The 25,614-nt window shown below is 60.8% G+C and overlaps 1 protein-coding gene across 4 annotated transcripts; it reads right to left on the bottom strand.

Annotated features, from left to right (window-relative positions):
- Positions 1-505: 505 nt before the first annotated feature.
- On the bottom strand, positions 506-25,396 carry CLCN7 (chloride voltage-gated channel 7). Of its 4 annotated transcripts, none has more exons than XM_042971059.1 (25): positions 25,184-25,396; positions 17,538-17,609; positions 12,972-13,043; positions 12,788-12,853; positions 12,323-12,455; positions 11,996-12,105; positions 11,323-11,403; positions 10,301-10,363; positions 10,098-10,181; positions 9,377-9,470; positions 9,078-9,142; positions 8,513-8,629; positions 7,841-7,895; positions 7,309-7,369; positions 6,613-6,751; positions 5,649-5,742; positions 5,217-5,386; positions 4,176-4,227; positions 3,769-3,896; positions 3,513-3,598; positions 3,133-3,262; positions 2,586-2,645; positions 2,323-2,499; positions 1,834-1,914; positions 506-1,568 (listed from the first exon to the last, which is right to left on the bottom strand). In XM_042971059.1, exons 1-25 carry the CDS (start codon positions 25,334-25,336, stop codon positions 1,482-1,484), a joined length of 2,430 nt encoding a protein of 809 aa, XP_042826993.1. In that variant the 5' UTR covers positions 25,337-25,396; the 3' UTR covers positions 506-1,481. The 4 variants fall into 4 exon arrangements, with proteins under 4 accessions (XP_042826993.1, XP_042826995.1, XP_042826996.1 ...); XM_042971061.1 differs by lacking the exon at positions 25,184-25,396 and adding an exon at positions 21,268-23,357; XM_042971062.1 differs by lacking the exon at positions 25,184-25,396 and adding an exon at positions 18,500-20,150.
- Between the last annotated feature and the right edge of the window lie 218 nt (positions 25,397-25,614).

Here is a 25,614-nt window from a genome sequence, read left to right as displayed (position 1 = left end):
ACTCTCCCACGCCAGGTCCTCCCAGCCCGGCGCGGTGCTCCCCCTGCCCGGTCGTCCACACTCTCCCACGCCAGGTCCTCCCAGCCCGGCGCGGTGCTCCCCCTGCCCGGTCGCCCAAGCCCACCCACAGAGGGCACAAAGTGGACACTCCGAAGTCAACCCGTGGTCCGGGGGCCTTTCAAGGCCCTGCCTGTGGCCACATCACCCCCCTCGTGGCCCAGAGCAGCATCCAGACCAAGGGCCCAGGGGCAGCAAACCGCCCAGACTGGCCCTGAAGCTGCCTGGCAGCTGGTGCCAGCACATCCCATGGGCGTGTGTCGGCCATGACTGCTTCCTCACCCGTGGGTTTCTGTGTCTCTTGCCTTCCCCGCCTCCCTGTGGGGTCCCCACATGCGCATCCAAGACGCCCCGTCCCAGACACACCCACCCTCAGCGGTCCTGCAAATCCCCCACTGCTAGACTGTGGCTGGTGCTGAGCAGGAACAAGGGAGCCAAGCTGCAAGTGTGAGGGTACGATTCCTTTATTTCTCCCTTTCAAAGCCCCCGCTCCTCTCACCGCGTCCCCCAGGGGGGCTCCCAAGAAGGGACCAGCGTTTTGAGGACCCACTTCCTTTAAGGGGCCAGAACCAAGGCGAACCGTCCCCCACCCCACCCCCAGCTGCTACAATGGCACCCACATCACCTAGTCTCAGAAGTAGGCCAGGGAATCACCTCCAGAAAAGGTTCCCTAGGGCTCTGGGGACACAGGACACCGGATCCAGGCCCATCTAGCCTAACAGAGGCACAGCATTCTTGGTCTGGGCTCACCAGCCCATCCCAGAGCCCACCTGCCCCAGGACTGGAACAGGAGCTGTCCTGGAACACGGCCCCGGACCAAGGGTCCTCAGAGGCCAGTGGGAGCCCCCACGTGCTTAGATAACAGCTCTCTCGGTGCCGTGCACTCTGGCGACAGCTGTGGGTCTGGTCTGGACCACAGCTCGGGGTGACGGAGGTGTTCACCCCATCGATGTTTTCGGCTTTCTCTCTGGCCAAGACCCCAGAGAGGCCGTGTGGTGAGTCTGGCAAAAGAGCCGAACTCCCTACAGAGCTGGCTGCAGAGGCCGCTCCCCAGGGCCCCGCCTCCAGGTGTCCAGCTGGAGCCTTTGCCGGGCAGGGTCCAGTGCCCAGGCCCATCACCTCACGGCCACAGAATGAGCCAAAGGGACAAGGCCACGATCTCTGCAGCAGCTGTGCGTCACCCGGGCCCCAGCTGGTGATGCACAGTCAGTGTGGTCCTTCCAGGCCGGCCCGCGGGGGGACAGACGGCACACAAGCAGCAGAGGACCCTGCCTGCGGGCTGGCACCACTGGGACCCATGGGGTGCCGCTCGCTCACGGTCTCACAGGCGCACAAACATAGACACACACGTCCCGAGGAGTAGGGGATGCTGGATCCAGTGCTGATCCAGGGAGTAGGGGGGACCCCAGAGAAGGGCTGAGGCCTCACGTCTGGGCCAGGGAGAGCTCTTCAAGGCCCCCTTTCCCGAGCCGGTACCTGGCTAGGTCTTTCCTGGTCACCAGTCCGACCACCTGTGGAGGCAAAGCCAACTCAGTGACGCTGGCAACCCCCTGCCTCTGTGGAAGCCGCTGCCCCACGTGCCAAGGGGCAGCACAGTTTGGGGAACCCCAGGACTGAGCAGGTGGCCAGTCTGGATACCAAACCTTGAGTCCCCCACAGGAGCCGAGAGTGAGTACCCACCCGCGACCAGGGCAGTCAGCTCAGGAGGCAAAGGGCGAGGCTGGCACCCGGGCCCTGCCCCAGGGCTCCCTCGGGCACGTCCTCCCCACCACTCACCTGGTTGCAGTTGTCCACCACCACCAGGTGCCTGAGGCCCAGCGCCCGGAACAGCTTGAACACCCGAGGGAGGGACGCCTCCTGCAAAGGGAGGGGACGGGGCCTCAGCTGACCTGCCGGCCCCACTAGTGTGGGAAGAGGTTGGCTGGCGGTCCCCCCTGCACCTCCCCCCTCCGCACAAAGATGCGTCCCGGAGACGCCTGGGGGGCTCAGTTGGTTAAACGCCTGACTCCCGATTTCAGCTCAGGCCACAGTCTCACAGTTCGTGGGTTTGAGCCCCGCGTGGGGCTCTGCGATGACAGTGCAGGGCCTGCTTGGGATTCTCGCTCTCTTTCTGCGCCCCTCCCCCACTCTCCCTCCCTCTCTGCCCTTCCCCGACTTGTGTGCGCCCCATCACGCTATCTCAAATTGAAAACATGTAAAAAAGAGAAAAACAAAGGACGTGTTCGGAGCGGCTCCTGCCCTGGCCACAGCCTCTCGGGCAGGCACCTGGGGCACCGTGTAGGGGGAGGGGTTCATGAACTCTGACAGGTCCATGGTGCACTCCCGCTCATCCTGGGACACATGGATGGACTGGATCGGGGGGAAGCGTGGGTAGGCGTCCCGGAAGTCCTTCAGCCGAAGCCGCCGCCGCACCAGGCCCATGTTGGAGCGCTCCACAAACACCTGCAGGCGGTGGTGTGTCAGGACTCGGGCGCCCGGCTGTGTCTCCCGCCCCCCCACCCCCACCCCCCCAGGCGCCCGGCAGCTACCTTGTGCTTCAGGAGGACGATCAGCTGGGAGCGCAGGATCAAGCCCTGAAGCCGGGCCGGCTGCAGAAAAGAGACCCGTCTGTGGTCTGTGGGTGAAGCCCAAACCCGAGGCCCTTCCTGTCATGCTCAGTGGCCCCGCGGCGACCTTCGAGGCAGACACCGGCCCTGCCGCAGGCATCTCGCACACTCCCGGCAGCGGCAACGGGACGTGACCGCGGGAACGAGGCGACGAGAAGCCGGGGTGAGACGCACACCGCGGCCCTGACATCCCAGGCAGCTCCCGACGGGTGTCCCCCGCCCCCCCCCACAGCTCCTCAGCTGACAGGGCAGGAGCCCAAGACACGTGGATGGCTGGCCACCCCCGGCGGGCCGCCTCTGCCCGGCCTCCTGATTCCGTTCCTTCCCAGCAAGCGGGGCGGAGCCCCAACTGCGCGTGCAGGGTCTCCATATCTGCAGCACGGCCGCACAGGCCACGCGTGCAGCCGGGAACTTGGCCTCCGCCGGCCGTCCCGGGGCCGCGTGGGCGCGGGTGGGCCGCCCCGGGTACCTGGCTGTCGTCGGCCAGCTCCACCACAGGGAACCCGTTGTGATTGGAGGCCGTGTTGCTGAGAACGTCCACGATGACGCCCACCTTCTCCCTCCTCCGCAGGCAGACGACCGGCGTGCTCATCACCTCCCTGCGGAAGAGCCCCCGCTGTGGCCTTGCCGTGACCAGCCACGGGACCAAGGGGAGCTTCCCGCTCTGCTCACACGGGAGTGGACGCGTGATACAGGTGCAGCCCCCGTAGGCGGGAAAACCGGGGACGGGGAGCCAGGAGCCCGCAGACCCCCAGGGGCTTCCCCGGCCGGCCGCCCACACGGCGCTTCCCCAGACCCTCAGACACGGGCCCTCCCAAACCGCCGGAAGCCGCCACGGTGCCACCGTACCTGGCGGTGAGCGAATGTGAGGTGACGGGGGCCTCCCAGTGCAGGAAGGGCACGCTCTGCAGCTGGATGTGCATGTCGTACAGGCCCTGAGGACGTGCGGGCTGTTGGCGCGGGGGCTCTGTCGGTCCCTCCCTCCACCTCTGCCGCACACCCCCAGCCCCCAGGCTCAGGCTCCCCCAGGCTCAGGCCAGGGGCATGGAGGGCCCACAAAGCAAGGGACAAGAAGGATTGGCAGGCCTCTTCCCACAAGCCACACCTCGATGAAGATGTCCCCCACGATCTTGGCGGTCATCAGGACCAGCATGATGGGGAAGCCGTAGGTCACGTTGCTGGTGGCCTCCATCATGATGACGGTCAGGCTGAGCGTCATCCTCACGATCCCACCTGTCCAGGGGTGGGGGGGTGGGGGGGTGGAGTCAGGGGTAGCGTCCAGCCTCTGTGGGCCACAAGGACTCTCCTACCTCCCCTGACCATCTGTGTTCTCTGTGCACACCTGCGTGCCCCCCGACCCCACCGTTTAGCCTCGTGGTCTGCCCGGGCAGGCCGCACTGGGTGGGGACAGTGACCCTGAACACTGACACGGGGTCAACTCCTGCCTTCACTCCTCCAAGGGGAAGACGCCCCCTCCTAACCTTGGGACCCCACGGGGAGGCCAGGACTCACCCAGCTGGGCGGCCGCTCCCATCAGGGCGTATTTGCCAGGATCCGCCCAGATCTGTGGGGATGACAGAGGAGGGTCAGGGGCTGGCAGCCCCCTACTCAAACCCAAAGAGATGCATGACGCCCCAGGGGCCACTGGGCCCAGCAATTCCAGCCCTAGAAGGACACCCTATGGTTTACACACACGTGAGCAAAGTGGTCTGTGGCAGCATCCAGGGTGACAGAAACCTGGAAGTACCCTAGGTGCGCCCCACTCAGGATGCCCCAAATGACCTATGCCACCTGCACGCACCGGACGACTCAGCAGCTAAGGCAAGAAGCACCTTCTGTGCGCCGAGGAAGGACGGTGGCGCCCACGTGCACACAGCGGGCACCATCTGTGCAGAAATGACTGCACCGCGAGGGAGCAGGGAACCCAGCACGTGCACAGCACGGACAGCTGCGGGCAACGCCTCACAGTGTGGGGTTCCGCTCAGGAAATGCCCAGAACGGGTGCATGTGCAGAGACGGGGTGTGGCAGCGGCTGCCAGGGGTGCAGGCTTCCTGGGGTGAGGGATGTCAAGCATGGCGCTCGACAGCGGAGACTCGTACACGAGTCTGCGAACACGCTAAGGAACGCCGAACTACGTGCTTCCGCGGAGGGGGAGGCCTTACGGCGCACAAACCGCTTCGGGATTGAAAGACCACCACCCAAAGACCACGTCTGGAAGGAAACCTGACAAAACACACAACCAGAGCCTGGAAAAGGGAGCAGATGGGGGGACGGGAGACTCTGCCTGTGCCTTCTCACAGGTTTTAAAATCTTGACTAAAATAAGAATAAAAACACAAAAAATGAAAACCAAGTTCCCAGAGGCTGGGCACATGCGCCTCGGTCACAGGCTCCCAGGGCCCGTCCTGTAACGAGAAACACCAAGCCTCCCCGACGAGCGTCTGTGCAGCACAGACAGGCGGTTGGGCCAACAGGACGCGTCAAACACCAGCGTCCGGGAAACTCAAGGCCGAGCACAAGCACCGTCCCCGCGCGCTGGGAGCCCACACTCACCGCGGCCCCGGTGACGTAGGACAGGGAGATCCCAAAGAGCCGGCCCCAGGCGGCCCCGATGAGCAGGGACGGGATGAAGACGCCAGCGGACACCGTGAGCCCGTAGGTCCAGCAGGCCAGGAAGAAGTAGACCAGGGTGAAGAGACCTAGCGTCACGGGGTTGTAGGAGCCTAGGGGAGAGGGGGCTGGCCAGGGCCTGCCGCGTGGACCCACCCGCGTGGACCCAGGCCAGCAGCCGCCCTCCAGGAAGAGAAGGGTCCCGGCCGAACCCCTGCGCACCAGCGTGCCCACCACTGCGGCAAGGGCGGTGACCCCTGCCCTCAGGGCACAGCTGGCCAGAAGGCGACACCCAGGCCCTGGGCCCAGTGACCGCGGGTCGGTCAGAGAGCACGTGGGGACACGCGGCTGGCACCAGAGAGCCTGGGCACTCACCTGGTGGGTCATGGAAAAGGCTGACCACGCTCTTCTCGGGGGTGTTGAAGAAGGCCGCGGCCATGGAGTTGTACTCACCGTCCGCACAGAAAAGCTGCAAGGGTGGAAGAGGGGACAGGCCGCTGGGGCCAGGGGCCAACCACGTGATGGGTGGGGCAGGTCAAGGCCTAGCAGGGGCCAGCAAAGAGCCAGGCCCAGGAACGGCCAGAGCGTCAGAGGTCCAGCCTGCAGGGCCCAGCCCACGGAACAATGGGGCACACGAGGACTCCGGGACGCACCCCTGAGCACACCCCCGGGGCTCAACAGGCGGCCACCTGAGCGCTGGTGCGCAGGGGTCCGGCCCTCCCAGGTGAGCACAGCTGTGGTTCCTGGACGCCTAACCCACAGAGGGGGCCGGCTCGGGCGGCCAGTCGGCTGGGGGAAGCCCAGACCCACACCCGTGACACCGGTTTCCATCCACCCATCAGTGGTCACTCCCTGGTGTGTCCCCCAGCCCCTCGCCACCACGAATCTGCTCTGCCTCCATGGACCCGTCTGTTCTGGATGTTTCACATAATGTCACACACCACACGGGACTTTGTGTCTGGCTTCTCTCCACAGTGTTTTCGAGATCCCTCCACGCTGTATTGTGTGTCAGGGCTTCACCCCTTTTCACGGCCAAATAAACCCATTTACAGGCAAACCCTGTCATGTTTATCCATGTGCCAACCGCCAGAGCACGTGCGTGCGTGTGGCTGTGCTTCTCAGGCCCACACCCACAACAACCCGCTTTGGAAGTCCTCGTGTGGCCCTGGGCAGGCCAGTGCTCTGGAGGGAGGACCGGGGAGACCCTGTCTGACATAATGCCTCTCCCTGACGCCCGGTGGCCCTGGGAAGCCCCTCCATCCCGGAGTTCAGCTGTGCCAGCCTCCTTCCTGCTGGGCCCGGGCTGGCGGACCCTTCCCCCTGACCCTGGACCCCCTACCTGGAGGGGATAGGACACGGAGCTCCCCTGCAGGGGCTGGCAGTCCCGCGATGAGTAAATCAGCACAAAGGCGACCGTGGCCGTGACGGCAGCCACCAGCATGGCCTCAATCACCTGGAGGCAGGGCCGGTGGATGTACCTAGAGCAGACAGCAGGATGGACAAGGCCTTGGGACGGCTGGACGCCTGGGCCACTGCCATGACAATGGAGACCATGGCTCCAAGGAAAGCCCGTCAGAGGACACAATGGGGTGACGGTGCACAGGCACCAGGTCATCTGGATGCTCCCTGGCAGCACTTTCAGTCCGGGCCAGACGACAAGAAGGAAGGTGTGCGTCCTTGAGCCCAGGACCCGCCCGAAGGTTCAGGAAACTCACGAGCTCCCACGCTGCTCTGCAGGTCTGCAGGCCCGACTATACCCCGGGTCGAGACGCCCGGATGGACCAGGCCGAGGCTGGACAGAGAAGCTGGGAGGACCCCAACCCCAGGGCCCCTTTCCAGGCCTCCAGCCAAACCCAGCCTCACCCAGCCCCTGGCCAGCGCTGGCCTGTCGCCTCCTGTACAACCCATCACAGAAGGACACACGTTGGCACACGGCCTTCCGCCGTGTGTGGGCCCAGGGCCCACAATACATCCGTTTTCAAAGGCCCCAGGAGCCACACTGGTCCGTTTGGTCCACAAAGTGGAGGTTTCTCACCTGATTCGAAACATCGTCAGCCAGTAATTCAAGGCATTGAACACGGCCCCAAGAATACCACCTACGACCGGGAAGGGGGAGCATGTAAGGGACACGGGGGAGGAAGAAGGTGGCCTCCCAGGCAGCAGAGGCGTGGGAAGGGAGCAGTGTATGTCTGCGTCACTGCACCCTGACAGACGCCCTGGCTTGTCTCAGAGGCTTTGCTTTCCTTCCAGGAAAAAAGGTTTCTCACAACAGAAAGCACCATCCACAGCTCATTCTATTTCTCTGTGGACCCCCTGCCTCCCCCCCCCCCCCCCCCCGCAACAGCAGCTTCTCCGGTGGAGAGGTAAAGCTCTGGTCTTCGGGCTGTGGGCTCCCTCCCGGGGGTGTGTGCACAGGGCAGGACACGGGAGGACGTGGGGTGCGGGGGCTGTTTTCCTCTCCGGCCACCTCACAGCTGGGCCAGGCTGGGCTCTGGCAGGCCCTGACCCCACTGGAAGGGACCCGCGGCCGTCTGGGGGAGTGACAGGAAGCACGGACCGGCCCTTACCCACCACGCCCATGGCGATGAAGATGGGGATCTCGTGGATCGTGTACACCATCGTCTGCACAGGGGAGAGAACGAGCAGCCCGTGAGCTGTCTCCACGCAGACCCTGGTACAGACACGGCCCACAGTCTGCCCGTGCACACGGCGCCCCCAGCACTTGCACGCAGAACCGTGGGGGTCTCACGAGACAGAAGCGCCGGGCGTTCTGAGCAGATCACGCTCCCTGTAAGGCTTTCACCTGCTCCTGGTCTGCGTCTCCGTCCAGCTGAAGGCGGGGACGGCCCAAGCTTCTGCCAAATGGCAGTCAGCGGGGCACAAGTGAGGAAGAGCCCCGGGAACACGTCTCGTGACCCTCTGAGCCACTCAGGGCTCCTCTGTGTCCGCATGCGCGGCCCCTCCCGGGAGTGGGATCTAAGCACCTTTGCCCAACAGTCAGCGGACTGCCAAGATACCCCCCGGAGTGTCCGATGGGTGTCAGACATCCTAACCTGACGGGCAGTTCCGAGGTGTGCTTTCTTCTTATCTCCGGCCCTCGGCACTCAGCTCAATCATGCAGCTAAAACCAACTATTTCTCTACAGTCCACATTCTCAGAATGAACCGGAATCATCCCGGGATGATCTTGGCCCCACACTAAGAAAGAACCGGGAAGAACGCGGGAGCACATTATATTACCTCTGTGTCAAATCTTCCAAAGTTGATCAGTCCTGGGCTCGACAGGTCCCATATGTTTCCATGATAAATGCTCAGGACAAAATTGAGGGTGAACGTGGAAATCATGGAAGCAAAGAACTGTAGGCAGAGAGAACGAGCGCCATCAGAACCAAGCCCATTGGGCCAAAGTCCCAGAGCCAGGAGGCTGGGTGGGGGCCTTCCCCTGTCACTTAGGAGGTGTCTGGAGACCCTTCCGAGGCTGGCCCCTCGCGGCTGGACGAGTGGGTCACTGCCTTGTGTGGATGAGCGTTGGGCCAAGCCAGTGATGGAGCTGAGGGACGAGCTGTGCGGGGTCTGGGGTCCTGATAAGCAGGAGAGCAGGTGGCAAACAAGGCCCGCGGCCGACGGGGGACGGGCAGCGGCTCAGGTCAAGTGATGGGCAGGGCTTGCCATGACAGACCCACAGGGTGCACGGCTCCCAGCACGTCAGGGCACGTCTCCCCAGGAGCAGGGGCCCGCCAGACAGCAGAGGCCAGGGACTGGCAGTGCCTGACTGCAGCGAGGGAGCGGCCCTCCACAGACTTACTATTCTCCACGTCAGGAACTGGTTCCAGAAGGAGGCGCCCTCCTCCAAGCTGAACAGCACCCCACCTAGAACGGCAAGCAGCCCGGCACTGCCGCACTGACCCAGGCCGCGGGGGACCCCGCATCTACCGCAGCCCCTGCCCCACGAGACCCCAGGGCCCCAAGACCATCAAGGGCAGCCACAGGGCCTCTCGGGGGCACGTGCCCATCCTCACCCCGAGCTCAAAGTCTGCCAACACCAAGAACTCTCCTCCACACAGTGGGCACGGAGACCTCCCCGGCACAGGCCGCCCTCCTCACCCACAGGGGCTCCAAATGCAGCGGACACTCCGGCCGCAGCTCCCGCTGAGACGAAGTCCCGCTTCTCCGTGTCTCTGCGGAAGTACTCGAAGATCTACAACAGGAAGAAACGGGAGAGTGGGGCTCAGCCAGCCTCCCCGAGGGCACTTCACTGAGAAAGGGCCGAGGTCAGCCAGAGGCCACGGAGACAGGGCCCGAAGGCAGAGGGGGGCAGGGAGGAGGGGATATGAAGGCGTCTCGGGACAGCCATCGACTTGCATTCACAAAGACCAGAGAGCTGACGAGGCGACACACGCTGAACGCACCCTTGCACGCCAACAACCGAGAGAGGGAACCGAAGACACCCATTCACAACAACGAGGACACATCACAGTCTGCCTAAGAGACACATTAGAAACTCAAAACCCCACCGCCAACTGCGAACAGATGAGCTGAAAACACGTTTTTGATTGAAAAATCTAAGACTCTGCTTATAAAAACAATGAACGTGTGCATTCCCACATCAACTCAGCACACTAGCCATCAAAACGTGGTGGCTTTTAGGGGAAACGTGACAAAACTGCTCTGGAACAGATCCCGAAACTAAGCCTCTTCAATGTGTCCACGAGTCACTCTTGCCTCCTCGTTCTGCGTGCCTTGGGGACGGTCGGGGGAGAGGCCAAGGTCCCGGCAGAGCCTCCCAGGGATGCGTGGTCGTCCGTGTCGGCAGGAGAGAACTCACCTTGAAATCTCGCTTCAGCGACGTTGACCTCCCTTGGGAAATCCCGGCGGCGATCACAGAGCCCGAGTGAATCATCGGCCCCTCCTAGAAGCACAGGACAGCCGCCCTCAGACAAGCGTGGCTCCAAGAGAACACAGTGGCCTCGCGTCGCAGGCAGAGTGCGGGGGACTCACGCTAGGACAGCACCACACGCACTCCGTTACCTTTCCCACTGCCAGTCCGCCCACCACAGACAGAATCACTCCAGACACTTTGATCACGAGGGTCTAGAATACAAGGGAAAACACATCGAGTCTCTGATTGAAGGCCACACGGTCTGGGAACCTGTAGCAAAGCTGTAAACGTGAAGCAATCCTGACTGCGTGTCCAGCCCCAGCCCCACGAGACAAGGCAGGGGGGGAGGGCCCACGCGTCTACCGCAGGTATCCTCGGAGCTGGACTCCCGGCTGATTCTTTCCTGATTTCCTTCATCTTCCCATTTTCTGCCCTGAGTACTCGTGTGTCCCAGGGAGCAGAAAGCAGCAGGAGGTACGGCTCCTCTGGGCCCCCAGCTGCATTTCTCTGCCGACCACCTGCCAGGGTCGCTGCCCACCGCCGCCTGGCTACCAGTGTGGTAGCAACGGGGCAGACGCTGCTCCTGGCGGCTCCGAGGTGAGTCCTGCCCTTTGCAGCAGGGCACGGGGCCTCCCCCGGGCTGTCACCCCCAGTGCACAGCTGCCGGCCCCCAGGAGCACCCCCTCTCCCCAGACGGGGTGAGAAGCCTCTGGCTGAGGCATGCCTACCCAACACCGGAAATGACCACGGAGGGACCACGCTCCTGACCCCCCAACCTCCTCAGAAACAGGGTGTCAAAGACAGTAAGTGTAACGAACATCGAGGACAATTTTAAGAGCAAGGAAAGCGTCACGGCAAGCGTACCCACCACTCTAACAGAGCGGTTCTCGTTTGGAAACATTAACCACCACGCAGAACTTAGGTTCCACACCGCCGTGATCCTAACAGATACCCCATTTCAGCATTCGTGCAGGACTTAAAGCGCGTAAGAGAAAACCTCACCACCTTCCAAAGCGAGATTATGCAAAATCCACACACGTGCTCACGGGCAGCACACAGAGTCCGTCCGGGCTGGTCCCCACGTGCAGGCGGGCAAACCAGGAGCTCCCGACCCCGCGAGAACCCCACGCGGAGCGCCTGCTGCCAGCCACGCGCCCCCTCCGGGCCTCACCTTGAGCCGGACCACATGCGGGATCTTCACCCCGTTGAGGAAGCACTTGATCTGAGGGATCCCGCTGCCGGCAGCGACCGGCTGGAAGGAGGCAGAGGCCAGCACTGAGCCGGGTCAGGTAGCGAGGGGCCACAGCCACCACCCGGCCCAGGAGGACACAGCCACGTGGGGGCCCACACGGGGAACAGCTGCCCACGGAGGGATTCTCGCTTCACCCCACAGGCAGTGACCACCGGGGTCGGCAGACCACGGGAGGGGTGGGGAAAGGAGAGGAAAGGAAGCCCGGTGTCCCCAAGAGGGCACGAGGGGCAGGGGATGCTACAAGACAGACAGGAGGCACATGCCACACACTGGCCGAGGGGCCGGGGGGGGAGGGCACCGCACAGCACCCCACACAGAAGCTTCTGGATGCTATACCCACGACAAGAGAGAGGCAAAGGGGCAGGCGAAGGAAGGCAGGCTTCTGAGAGACATGGGGGGTCCCTTCCACCTGGGCCGGCCCCACAGTCCTCGCTGAGCGGGGCAGGAGCCGGGCGCCCTGGGGTCGGGGGTGACTGGACGTTTAACACTTGCGCCAGAGGCCCCAGCAGTGTAGCCACGCCCACCCGGCCAGCACGGTGTCAGGGCTCCCACCCACGCAGGCGCCCCTGCCTCGACCTCCTGGTGGCCCTACCTCTACAAACGCGACGATGGCGGAGCCGACGAGCACGAATGCGGAATTGAGGGTGGCCCACAGCAGAAGGGAGAAGGACAGCCCGCCCCGCTCCGTGAACTTGTCGATGTCGAGGGCTCGTCAAGGATGAAAACTTCCCTGGTCTCTCCTGCGGCCCGGCCTCCCGAGCCCCAAGCGCCAGGAGCTGCGCACTGACCGGACCGTCACCTCCCGGCCGTGACAGACACGGGCACGCAGCCACACCTCCCCGCCCTTGATAACACACACGCGGGGCTCAGAAGCTTCGCTGCCGGTGGACCCTCCTGTGCTGGGGACCACAAAGGATACTGTCCTTGACGACCTTGTACTTCAGGCCAGCCACGTTCTCCACCACGATGTCGATGAAGCAGGCCACGAGGCCCGTGAGGATCCCGATCATGGCACAGATGACCCAGCGCTTCATCTCCACCGTTCGGAAGGCCTGTTGGGGGGGGGGGTGCCCATCAGAAGCGGGTGCGGGGGGAGGCCCCCACCGGGAACGGCACGCTACACACGGACCCCGCGTCACGGAGAGGCGGCCTCTGGTCATCTCAGAGGCAGTGGGCCTTCCCAACCGATTTGCCATCAGAAGCCGCCACCTCGGGCGCCCGGGCGGAGGCGGCCTCCGCCACCCACAGGACACAGCCGCTGTCACACGCGGCCCTACGCTGGTGTCTCTTGCAGAAGGGATGGAGGTGCGAGGACCACGGAGGGGGAGGGAGATGGCGCCAGGGCAGCGCGGGGCAGCGGCGTGGGCGGCCCGCGCAGACTCACCGTGTGGTTGATCCGCCGCTCCTCCTCCAGGAAGAGCTGGTTCTCGCTGTTGTCGTAGTCCAAGCTCTGCGGGCAGCAGACACAACGCCACGCCTGACCCCACGCTCCAGCTTCACGTGGGGCGGGGGCGGGGGACAGGTGCCCAGGGGCTGCTTGGGGTGGGGCCCAGAGGAAGGAGGCCCACCTCGTACTTGAGGGACAGGAGCTTCTCGTTGTGCGGGATCTCCTTGGGGAAAGGGTGAGGGGGTTCCAAGTCCTGTAGGAGAAAGAGTAGAGCCACATACTTGACGAGCCAGCACATTTAAGAAGAAACCACAGGGGGGCACCTGCGGCGCTCAGTCGGGTAAGCACCCGACTTCGACTCAGGTCACGATCTCACGGTTTGTGGGTTCGAGCCCCACGTCGGGCTCTGTCCTGACGGCTCAGAGCCTGGAGCCTGCTTCGAATTCTGTCTCCCTGTCTGCCCCTCCCCTGCTCGTTCTCTCTCAAAAATAAACACGCGTTATTTAAAAAAAAATTTTTTTTTAATTTTTTTTAACGTTTTTATTTATTTTTGAGAGAGAGAGAGAGACAGAGCATGAACGGGGGAGGGTCAGAGAAAAAGGGAGACACAGAATCCGAAGCAGGCTCCAGGCTCTGAGCCGTCAGCACAGAGCCCGACGCGGGGCTCGAACCCACGAACCGTGAGATCGTGACCTGAGCCGAAGTCTGACGCTTAACCGACTGAGCCACCCAGGCGCCCCCCGCCAAAAAAATTTTTTTTAAGAGCAAGCACAAACGAGAAGGGGAGGGGACATGTGTCCATCTGTTCTATGAAGCCAGTAGTCTATGGACCCTAGAGCCAGACGAAGGTGCCACAAGACAGGAGGGCACAGGCACACCCCCTTAGGAATGCAGACACTAAGTCCTGGACGAGGAACCAGCGCATCGGATCCCTCGGCACCATGACCAAGGCAGGTTTATCTCAGGGACGTGAGGCTGGCTTAACGTCCGAAAATCAAGTAATGTCATGTTTATGGAACCATGGGAAATACATTGTTGGTCTGTCCCAGGGGCCGGCACCCGGCTCCGAAATCCCATGGCCTTTCTGCAGGGTGAGTTTTCTGTGCGCTGGAGAGACAGAGAGGCTGCTGCCAGAATGACCAAGGCTGGTAAGAGGGTGGGAGCTCCCAGCTCCACTCCCAGAACTCTGACCTCTGGCAGCGGGTGGGGGAGGGCGGCTGGAGACGGAGCTGGTCACCCAGGACCTGATCAACCTCACCTGTGTCACGGGGCCTCCAGAAAAACCCCAAAGGAAGGGGCTGGGGAGCCTCCGGGCAGGTGAACGCACACACAGAGGGGCCGGGAGGGTGCCCCCCCCCCCCCCCGCAGGGCCGGGAGGCTCCCAGCCCCCTCCCCACCCCTTGCCCTGTGTGTCTCTCCCATCCCTGTTCCCGAGAGTCCTATCCTTGACGATGGACCAGTAAACATGAGTGAGGGTTTCCCTGAGTTCTGTGAGCCGTTCTAGCAAATTATGGAGGCTGAGAAGGGGGGGGCATGAGAACCCCGACTCAGAGCCGATGGATCAGAGGCACAGGTGACAGCCTGGATTTGTGACTGGCATCGGAAGTGGGGGTGGTCTCGTGGGACTGGGCCCTCAGCCCCAGGGGTCTGCATAATGCCGGATAAGAGTGTCAGAACTGAGTTAAGTTGTAGGACACCCGGTCGACGTCTGCAGAGAACTGCTTGGCGAGGAAAACCCACACACTTGGTGTCCGAAGTGTGGTTGAGTAAAAACAGTTCAATACCGTTTCAAAAGAATAAAGGACAAAATCCACACAATCATCTCAGTAAGTTCAGAAAAAGTGTCTGATAAAAATTCAACATTCCTTCATGACAAAAATATGTCACAAAGTAAGAAAAGAACCACGTCAACCTGGTCGAGGCGTCAGTCATCACCCTCGATGGCGAAGGACCGACGCTTCTCCCGGAAGACCAGGAACGAGACGAGGATGGGCACTTCCACTCGACCTCGTCCTGGAGGCTCCGCCAGGCTCGTCAGGCGACAAGAGAGAAAAGGCATCCAGGGTGGAAAGGAAGAAACAAAACTCTCTATTTGCAGGTGACATGATCTTGTATACACAAAATCTCAAAAAACATACTAAAAAATTAAAACTATAACGCATTCAGTAAGATTGAAGGATATGCGATCAGCACGCAAATATCAAACACATCTCTAAATGCCTGCAATGAACAACCAAAAATGAAATTAAGAGAACCCTACTTACGTTAGCACCAAAAGTACAATATATGAAATGATACTTACTCCTAAAATATGTTTACCAAGGGAAGCGTAAGACGTGTGTGCTGAAAACCACAACGCACCGCTGAGAGAACCTAGAGATGTGAATATGTGGACAGACACACTGTGCTCACAGGTCAGAGGACTAAGCACTAAGAAGCAGCGGCGAGTCCCGGGCCGCCCCAGCCGGCGTCCCCAAAGAAATTGGCATGCTTAAAAACCACACGGAAACACAAGGGGTCTCCAGCAGCCAACACGAGCTTGAAAAAGGAGAACAAAGTTGGAGGACACTCACTTCCTAGTTTCAAGACTCACATGAAAGCTCCGGTCCCCCGGACAGTGTGGCCCTGGCTCCAGGACAGACACAGGGAACGGTGGAGACAAGGGGGACCCAGAGCCTCACGTGGATGGCTGACTTTTGAACATGGTGCCAACACAACTCAGTGTGGAAAGAAGTGTTTTTCTGAGAAACGGTGCTAGGGAACTGGACATCCACATCCAAAAGAGTGAAGCTCTACCCTCACCTTCCATCAGACAAAATCAGTGACAGATTCAAGACCCAAAATGATAGAACTCTCAAGGCGTCTGGGTGGCTCAGTCGGTTGAGCATAGATCTCGGGTCAGGTCATGATCCCAGGGTTGTGGGATCGCATCCCAAGTCGGGCTCCGTGCGGGCAGCACAGAGCCTGCTTGGGATTCTCTCTCTCTCTGCCCCTCCTCCACTCATATGCCTGTGCATATGGGCATTCTCTCTCTCTCCCCCAAAACAAACAAAATCTTTAAAATCAAAGAAGTCTCAGAAGAAAACACAGGAGAAGATCTTCATGACCTTGGACTAGGCAGTGGCTTCTTACATAAGACAGCAAAGGTACAGTGACGACAGAAAGAAATAGTTACCTGGAGTTCATCAAAATTAAAGAGTTCTTGGGAACGCAAGCTGATGCAGCCACTCTGGAAAACAGTATGGAGGCTCCTCAAAAAATTAAAGGTAGAACTACCCTACGACCCAGCAATGGCACTGCTAGGCATTTATCCAAGGGATACAGGTGTGCTGTTTCGAAGGGACACATGCACCCCATGTTTATAGCAGCATGGCTGCTATACAAGAGCCAAAGTATGGAAAGAGCCCAAATGTCCAGCGATGGATGAATGGAAAAGAAGATGTGGAATATACACACGATGGAGTATTACTCAGCAATCAAAAAGAATGAAATCTTGCCATTTGCAACTACGTGGATGGAACTGGAGGGTATTATGCTCAGTGAAATTAGTCAGTCAGAGAAAGACAGATATCATAGGACTTCACTCCTATGAGGACTTTAAGAGACAGAACAGATGAGGGGCTCCTGGGTGGCTCAGTCGGTTGAGCGTCTGACTTCGGCTCAGGTCACGATCTCACGGCTCGTGGGTTCAAGCTCTGCGTCGGGCCCTGTGCTGACAGCTCGGAGCCTGGAGCCTGCTTCCGATTCTGTGTCTCCCTCTCTCTCTGCCCCTCCCCCACTCAGGCTCTGTCTCTCTCTCTCTCAAAAATAAACATTCAAAAAAAAATTTAAGAGACAAAACAGATGAACCTAAGGGAAAGGCAACAAAAATAATATCAAAACAGGGAGGGGGACAAAAGAGAAGAGACTCATAAATATGGAGAACAAACGGAGGGTTGCTGCAGGGGGTGTGGGAGGGGGGATGGGCTAAATGGGGAAGGGGCACTAAGGAATCTACTCCTGAAATCATTGTTGCACTACATGCTAATTTGAATATAAATTTAAAAATAAGTAAATAAAATCTTAAAAAAAGGTAAAGAATTCTTACAACCCAGTAACGAAAACACAAATAACCTGATAAAAACGGCACAGAATGGGAACAGACGTTTCTGCAAAGAAGACATACGGAGGGCTGCCACCAGCCATCACAGAAATGCAGGTCCGAACCACGAGGCACCGAGGAGGAAATCAAATGCAAGTCGAGGGACCCGGGCGGGCTCAGGAAGCACTCGCCGGCAGCTGCCGGACAGCTCGGCACGGGGCAGGGCAAGAGGGCGTCACGCTGTCCAAAGGTCCCTCACCCCTGAGGTCCTTGTCCCCAGAGTCCCCCTCCGGCCCACTCGAGGCCCCTCTCCCCCGGGTGGTGCCTGTTCCCCTGGCCTTTCCCCAGCTGTCTCGTGCTCCCACATGACACTCTCGCTCAGTGTTCCCTCCTGGCTCGCGCTGCCCCATCTCTGCTCACGTGGCTCAGCCTCAGGGCAAGCAGACCCTCGGTCGCCCAGGCTCTGGGGTCCCCGCGAGACAGCTGGTCATTTTGTCCCTGAGCTCTGCACGACCCACGGCTGCCCCCATGCTCTGCCCGGCCCTGCCCGCCGTCCACCACCTTCGTGTCCGGCGCTCCCCGTCCGCCCCCTGCCGGGCGGCACCCCCACAGGAAGAAGGGGTGGGTGGTGAGAGGCGAAGGGTAGGGGACGAGTCTAGCACTCACGGGGTCGAGCAGCTCGTCATCCAGATCCACGTTGCTCATCTGTCCGATCCGGAAAAACGCTGAGCGTGGTGACTGGAAGCGTGAGAGAAATCACAGGGCGCTCAGCCACAGGCGGTGCTGACTCATCTGGGGCCCCCCACCCTACCGCACGGCCGGTGGGGGGCCGGGACGAGTCGAGCCCCTGAACGGGAAGCCCAGGCCTTCCTGGCCCCAGAGGCCGGGCCCTCCTCCGCTCTACCGAGACTGCAGACAGCTGCCAGCCCCGGGGACCAAGGGCTGCAAGACGCCCACGCGAGCGTCCTCCGGGCTCCCCCCACCCCACCCATCCTCCTGTGTCTCGTCGTCGGGAGACCGGGAGGCTCCGGCAGGCGGGGACCTGTCACAGGTCTCCACGCAGCCCCTCCAGACATGTGGTCAGGGCGCCCACACCCCCAGGGTGCCTCTGAAGCGGGGCCGGGCTCCTGGGCTCGGGGGCGGGTCAGCCACAGAGGACAGACACCCAGGCGCATGGTTCTTCCTACACCCACCGCCCGGCCACGTCGGGGGACTGGCCAACGTTCGCACTTCAGAGAAACATCAAGTTGCAGCGTTAAGTATGTCCCAAGTACTGCGTGGAACATACTGGCACCGAAACGTGACTCGTGGTTTCTCTGAGGAGGGCACATGAAGCTGGGCGCCTTGCGCTGGGGGTCAGCCCAGACGCAGCCGACAGGACGCAGCACGAGAACAAATCAGACGCCAGCCCCCCGGCCACGGTTCCCGCCGCGTGGTCAGCAGGCAGATGACCCTCCTCCTGATGGGCGGTCACAAGGTCAGCAGCCACCTGGCGCCACATCACAAGGCGCCAGCCGCCTCCCCCCACCTCGTCACGTGGGCATTCTGCCACCTGGCATCCTCAAAGGAGCGAGGGCGCGTGCACGACAACAGTACGACGCCTGGAGAGGGAGACCGCATTCGCGTACCTTCTGGGACGGGACGTCGTCACGACTGTCCTATTTCGTTATCAGTCACTGCTGTCGACCTCTCACTTCGTCCTGTCTGCGGGCTCAGGCATCCATGGGGCCCACGCTCACCCCACAGAGCTGCGTGTTCCCGTGAGGACCCGTGCCCCGTGTGCAGCTGGGCACTTCTGTCCACACACATGCAGCAAGTTCTGGTAAAGCGGGGTTACTGACAGAAACATCTGGTTCTCTTTTAAAAACGATCAGGAACGGCCCCAAACTGCTGAATCTGAGCAGAAAGGCAGGACGGGGCTCCCCGGCTTCACGCCCTGGGCAGGAGGGCCAGCCCCGCTGACGACTGCGCTCGGCCGGCAAGAGGTCCCAGTTCTCGAGGGAACCGCAGCCAGGAGGCCGCCTGGACCTGGAACAGCCTCCGCTCTGCACACAGGACGCGTGGACCCGGAGGGGTCCTGGGCCACCGCCCCCGGCCGCAAGCCTGAGTGCGGCCAACACCGAGTGCACTTCCTTGGGCGCACATCCACACATGCTGACCGGCCAGCGGACGGGGCGCAAGCGTGGACAACCCAGCTGAACAACACCTGGGCGGAACTGAGGGCTGAAGTGAGGGGCATCTGCAGACGGTTGTCTGTGCTTCGACCCGGCAGACGGAACCACTTATTCTCCGGTGATCACGAAAGGAGCTCGAGTACACCAGGCAATCACCCCTCCGCAAAAAGGGTGCCCAAAGTCGGGACCCGCAAAGTGCTTCCTCTGACGTCTAAACGGTTTGCAGGGGCCAGGCCGCCGCACATGCATCACCTCCGGAGAGGTGCGGCAAGAAGGGTCCAGTGGGCACGGTCCCCCGTGCTCAGGTGACACAGAGGCTGCCAGGTGTGGAGGGTGGACCGCACCCCAGCAGAGCACGCTGGACCCGGACCGCGTGATGGCAGTGGAGGTAAAGCACCCACCCCCCTCCCAGCTTCTCCACGTCTTTTCTGGGCTTCAAGGCATCTTCCGGGAAACATCTTTCATGGTGAGAAAAACCATTTACTTGAAGTTCAGTGATTTATTTCATGTCGTGTCTGTTTCTCTCTCTTAAACACGGGTGAGGTGACATACGAGCTCCTCAAACTACTGATATGCACAACAGCCGGGACGGAATCTCTAGGGTGGGAAGATCCCAGAGATTACACACTGTGCAGCTGCACAGACCTGACTCTCTGGAAACGTCGGGTCTGGGGGACGAGAACGGATCGGGGTGCGGGAGGGGTGACCACAAGAGGCAGGACGAGGGAGCCTCGTGCCGACCCACACGGTCTGCACGTTGACTGCGGTGGCGCTCACACGGAGGCACCTGCGTGACGTAGGACGGAGAACCGCCCGCGTGCCAACATCAGTGTCCCGGTTTCAGCGCTGTGCTGTCACTACGGGGACTGACGCAGTGAAGGAAATGGGGGCAAGGCGCTCGGGCCCGCTCTGTATGGCCTTGTCAACTTCCTGTAAATCCATAGCTATTTTTAAAATTAAAATTAAAAGTACGTGCAAATGGGACCTGCCAAAAACCCCCGTGCATCAGAAGACACAACAGAGGGGAAGGCAGCCTGCAGAGAGGGAGAACGTGCTGTGAATCGCACTTCTGAAAGGAGTCAACCACCTTAACCCTGAAGAACTCCCACAAGTCAACCACAAAAAGAATCCAATCACAAAAGTGGGCAGAGGCCCCGAGTACACGTCTCCGAAGGCAAGATGCATACGGCCAGTGAGCCCAGGACAATGTGCTCGACGTCACCAGAGCCATGCACATCCCAACCACGAGATGCCACCTCACACCTGTCGGAACGGCCACCACCAAAGCCCGGAGTCGTGAATGTGGCAGGGGTGCCCAGGAGCCCGAGCCCTGTGTGCCGGGGTCAGGGGCGTGATGGTGCGGCGGCCGCGGCACACAGCCTGGTGGCTCCTCGGACAATTCGGCACAAGATGACCGCGTGACCCAGCAACCCCACCTTGGGGGTGCATTGTAGAGCTGGAAGCAGGGACCTGAAGAGACCCTTGCACACCCCACTCACGAAAGCATGACCAGGCCACGGGGCGGGGGGCTGGGGGGGAACCCAAGTGTCTCTTGACGGATGAACGGATAAATCCACTGGGGTCCACATGTGCAAAAGAAGACGGTCTGGCCTCGAAAAGGAAGTAGATTCTGCAATCTGCTACAACGCAGAGGAACCTTAGGGATGTTATGCTGAGAGACGGCAGCTGGCCACGGCAAGACAGACGCTGTGACTGCACATACACCACAGCACGGTTCCTACTCGGGTCTACAAAGACGGGAAGTAGCAAAGTGGGCACCAGGCTGGGGAGGGGCTGGGGCGCCAGTGTTTCAGTTGTGCAAGGCGGGTGAGTTCCCTGCCGGGCAGTGGGGACAATTGCACAACATGAATGCATCTGACACCACTGAACCGTACCCTAAAGACTGGTTAATGGTTAAGGTGCCCAGTTCTGTCGTACATTTTTACTCAAACGTAAAGCAAAAGTTTAGAAGCAACTTATTGGGGCGCCTGGGTGGCTCAGTCAGTTAAGTGTCCGACTTAGGCCCAGGTCGTGACCCTGCGGTTCGTGAGTTCGAGCCCCACATCAGGCTCTGTACTGACAGCTCGGAGCCTGCAGCTGCTTCGGATTCTGTGTCTCCCTCTCTCTCTGCCCCTCCCCCACTCATGCTCTGTCTCCGTCTCTCTCAAAAATATGCAAACATTCAAAAAAATTTTTTTAATTAAAAAAAAATAAAAACTTACAAGCTGTCTCTTGTTCTATTCGACCGTGCCGCCGCATTCTGACGGCCGCCAAGGTCCATGCTCCACACTGAGGACAGGGTCACAGCGGCCAGGGGCACACAGGCAAGCAGACAGGCGCCTGTAAACCGAGTGCAAACCCGAGGGAGCCTGTGAGAACCTGGCACGCTGGGTCAGGTGGGCGAGGAGGCCGGCAGGCTGAGCCCCATCGAGAAGGAGTGAGCCGTGCAGAGGGGGAAGGGGACGGCGGGCGGAATCGTCTGGGACGGGAACGCCACCATGGCCTCTGCCCGGGAGGCTTCCCCGGACGTTCTGTCTAGGCCTGGGCCTGGTCTTGGTCCTCAGCTCTCAAGCCTGCCTCCTTGCTGACGACAGGGGTCTGTCCCACCCACGCTGACCCTGCCTGAGTGGTACTAAAGACAGGAGGGACATCCATCTGGGGAGACCTCACGGAGGGCAGTGGGGCAACCAGCCTGGACCCTCCAAGGTGGGGCTGGGCAGACAGAAAGGGAGGACAGGACATAGACGCCAAGGCACAGGAACTTCCAGGATGGAATGATGAGGTGCTAGAAACCACCGAGGAGAAAGACGGGGGGCTCGCTTATGTCCAGCACTCAAGGGGCTGGTGAGGACGACGGATGAGCCGCCCGGGCAGGTTCCCCGAACACCCCGCCCTGGCCCTTGGCGCTCCCCAACTGTGGTCTGCGGCTCCAAGGTCACCAGGGAAGACACGGAGGTAACCCAGCTTCCAGAGAAGATCCGTGGAATCGATTCTAAACACTAACCTGACAGTGCTACCCGTCTCCTGACCCTAAGGTGTCCCAGGCAGATCTTCCCAAAGCTGAGGTCCCTGGAAATGTCCTGCATTTACAAACCCTGCAGACACCCCACCCCCCACCGCTGAAGCATCTGCTTCTGCCTCAGATTTCCCCCAGAAGTTCTCCAAATGCTCCGCTCCCCGCTACCCACATATGTGACCATGACTGGCTGACCACACCCTCTTCTTGTCCCAGCAGCACAACGGCAGTGACTCGCTGATAACTCACCATCACCCCACACTCCGGCCCCACGGGCCCAGGGGCCTGCCCAAGGGGACAGCATCCCACAGGTGGCTCAGAGCAGCCTGCTTCCTTCCGGGCAGGCGGCTGAGCTCAGGAGGGTCGCCAGTCCACCCTGCCCACCGTGCTTGTTCCCCACGGGGCACTCAGCAGCCTGGCAGGGAGGTTGCCCGGCAGGCACTGCCCAGAACAGCTTCTTCAGGAGCAGAGCAGGCTATGCCCACGCCACGGTGGCACCACCACCACCACCACGCGACTCTGGACACAATGCAACAAACCCCAGAGGGCCAGTAGGTGGCCAAGACAAGCTCCCGAGTCTGATTCACTAGAACACTCCTGCAGGGGGTTGCTGGCCTGGGATGTCATTTTAGTCCAAACGGCCCCAGGACTGAGAGCAGCACCAGGGCGCCCCCGAGCCTAAAGCTGAGCTCGGCTTGCGGGCCCAGAGCAGACCCTCCCAGCAAAAGGCCAGCGTCGAGGAATCCTGTCAGCCTCCAGCGGAGTCACCCATGAACGACAACCCAAGGACAGTCACGTTCGTGCTGCCGTTCCCAACGCGAAGACTACCAACAGCGGCTACCGCCGGCCGGCTGGGACGGGCACAGCGCTGAGCGCAGCACGCACACGGACCTTTCTGCGGGCAGGGACGCTGAGGCAGAGGAGGCTGCGGGGCTCACCTCCCGGGGTGCGGAACGACACTTCCAGCTCAAATGCCTATGGTCTCCCGCGTGCCAGTCTGCACACAGCGGGCTACGATCCTTTCAGGCTGGAACGGCCAGCTTCCTGCAGCGCTCTCCGCAAGATACAGCCAAATTCAAAGCCAGCAGCTGTCCCCTGCAGGTCCCACCTGCCTCTCTCCCCACTCCCACCTACTTTCCAAACTTGCACAGGATCCCAAACACACCCTTCATCCTTTCCAAGCCATCGGCCTGCCTGAGGGTCTCGCACTCTTCAAGAATGGAACCAGGGGCGCCTGGGTGGCTCAGTCGGTTGAGCGGCCGACTTCGGCTCAGGTCATGATCTCGCGGTCCGTGAGTTTGAACCCCACATCAGGCTCTGTGCTGACAGCTCAGAGCCTGGAGCCTGTTTCAGATTCTGTGTCTCCCTCTCTCTAACCCTCTCCCGTTCATGCTCTGTCTCTCCCTGTCTCAAAAATAAATAAATGTCAAAAAAAAATTTTTCAAAAGAATGGAACCAATTGTGACCTCTTCTGTCTCTGGGGCCCCTCACGGTCTTCCTGGAGCAGGAGGCCTGTCTCCGTGAGCCTGCAGCCGGTCGGAAGGAAGCTGCTTCGTGCGCTTCGGTGTCCCAGGTACACTGCACACAGCCGGGCACTGAGTACGTGCAGGATAAACTTTTTTCTTAATTGTTTAAGAAAGGCTAGTCTGTTACTACCTAACACAGATGAACAAAGAGCTTTGCACTTTTTAAGGGAATACATTTTTTTTAAGAAAAGATTTCAAAGAGCTCTTAAAAAAAGAAAATGAAACAAAACAAAAACCATAAGAGCCAACTCCTGTGTCTATTTGCAAAGAGAAACGAGGAACCCCAGGGCGCCTGGGTGGCTCAGCCAGTTAAGCATTTGACTTGGGCTCAGGTCATGATCTCACGGTTCCTGGGTTCTAGCCCCACGTCGGGCTCTGGGCTGACAGCTCGGAGCCTGGAGCCTGCTTTGGATTCTGTGTCTCCCTCCCTCTCTGCCCCTCCCCCACTCGTGCCCTGTCTCTCTCTGTCTCTCACTAATAAATAGAAACGTTAAAAAAGAGAGAGAAGTGGGAAACCCCAGCACGTTCACTCTCGAGATAAACCCAAATTCCACCCCAAAGTTTCCAATTTCTTTAATTAAAGCCAGTTTTATGCTTCCATTTTGTAGGCCTCGGGTTACTTTCTTTTAGAAGAGGAAAAAATAACGTTCCAAGAAGAAAATGACAAAGCACCCTTATGCGTCCCCCCCCCCCGCCCCCCAAATGAGCCACTTCAGATCACTTCTCATATAGACACAGAAAGCATTTCAACGTTAAGATTTCACTCAAAGAGCAGACGTGGGCTTTGGCTGTCCGATGCCTCTCGGGGGGCGGTACAAAGATAAGCCCTAGAGGTTTGGGTCCTCTCTCATCTTTAAACACTGTCCAAACGTTTAAAGGACAGATCTAGGCCAGGAGAAGAAAAACTGAAAAATAAACGCAAAAACAGAGCAAGCAATGGATAAAAAGCGTCCAAGCACTCAAAATCAACACCACACGCAATTCATTCAACACCTCCACCGCATCGCCGATGTGCTGACCACCCCGCAACCACCCTGACTCGCTCCCAGCGTCTGTGTGGACGCCCCAGTTTCAATTAATTGCTAAGGGCACCTGGGTGGAAATACTCGTCCTTCCTAAGATCGCCCCGTACTGGTGCCTGCAGAAAAGGGGGGCCGGCAGAGCTCCCCACCGCCAGAGAACACTGTGCAAGCGGAAGCTCGTGGAGCCGGGCCGGCCCCTCGAACCCCACTAGTCACCCGGCCCAGAGCTTCCCCCCCCAAGACTCCAGAACCCAGGGCCCAGGTTCCAGCCAGCGCTGCCATTTGCCAAAGCGGCCCCGGGGCACGTTCCGGAACTAGTCGCGCCTCAGCTGCCTCCTCTTCGGCAGGGGGATGGTCAGAGTACCGATGCGCCCGCCAGCACCCGCCGGGCACGGGGCCACCGCCGACCCGGCGACCCCTCGCCCGCCAGAGCCGCTGAACCGCGAGACGGAGCGGCCGGGAAGGCGTAGCCCAAGGCCGCCCGGGGCGCACCCGCCCGGCTCCCGGCTCCCGGCTCCCGGCGGCGGGGGGCCTGAGGCGCGGGCCCGGGGCTCTCCCGGCGGAGGGGACTCACCTGACGGGCGGCCGCGGGCCCGGCCCCGTTCAGCAGCGGCGTGCCCTCGCCGGCTGGCGCCCCGGGCCGCGCCGTCCTCCGCAGCAGGGGCGCCGCCTCGTCGTCGTCCAGGTCGCGGCCGGACCACGACACCTTCTTGGACACGTTGGCCATGGCCAGCAGCGGCCGAACCGGCCCGGAAAGCGCAGCGGCCGAGTGTTTGTTCTCGTGACCCGCGCCGCGGCCACGTGACCGGCGAGGCCAACCCCACGTGACGCGCGACGGCGGCCGCGCAGGGGCGCGCGCGCGGGGCCTTCTGGGAGTTGTAGTCCCGCGCCCGGCACCGTCCTGGGTGGTGGGGGCTCCGCGGCAGCTGGGGTCGGCGAGAGGGGCGCCGCCCGCTCGGGCGCTTGGGTGACCGACCGGAGTCCGGCTTCCGAGAACGGGTCACG

This window comes from Panthera tigris, chromosome E3 (genome assembly GCF_018350195.1).
Source record: "Panthera tigris isolate Pti1 chromosome E3, P.tigris_Pti1_mat1.1, whole genome shotgun sequence".
NCBI classification, from domain to species: domain Eukaryota; kingdom Metazoa; phylum Chordata; class Mammalia; order Carnivora; family Felidae; genus Panthera; species Panthera tigris.
This window is presented reverse-complemented; position numbering and strand designations above follow the sequence as displayed.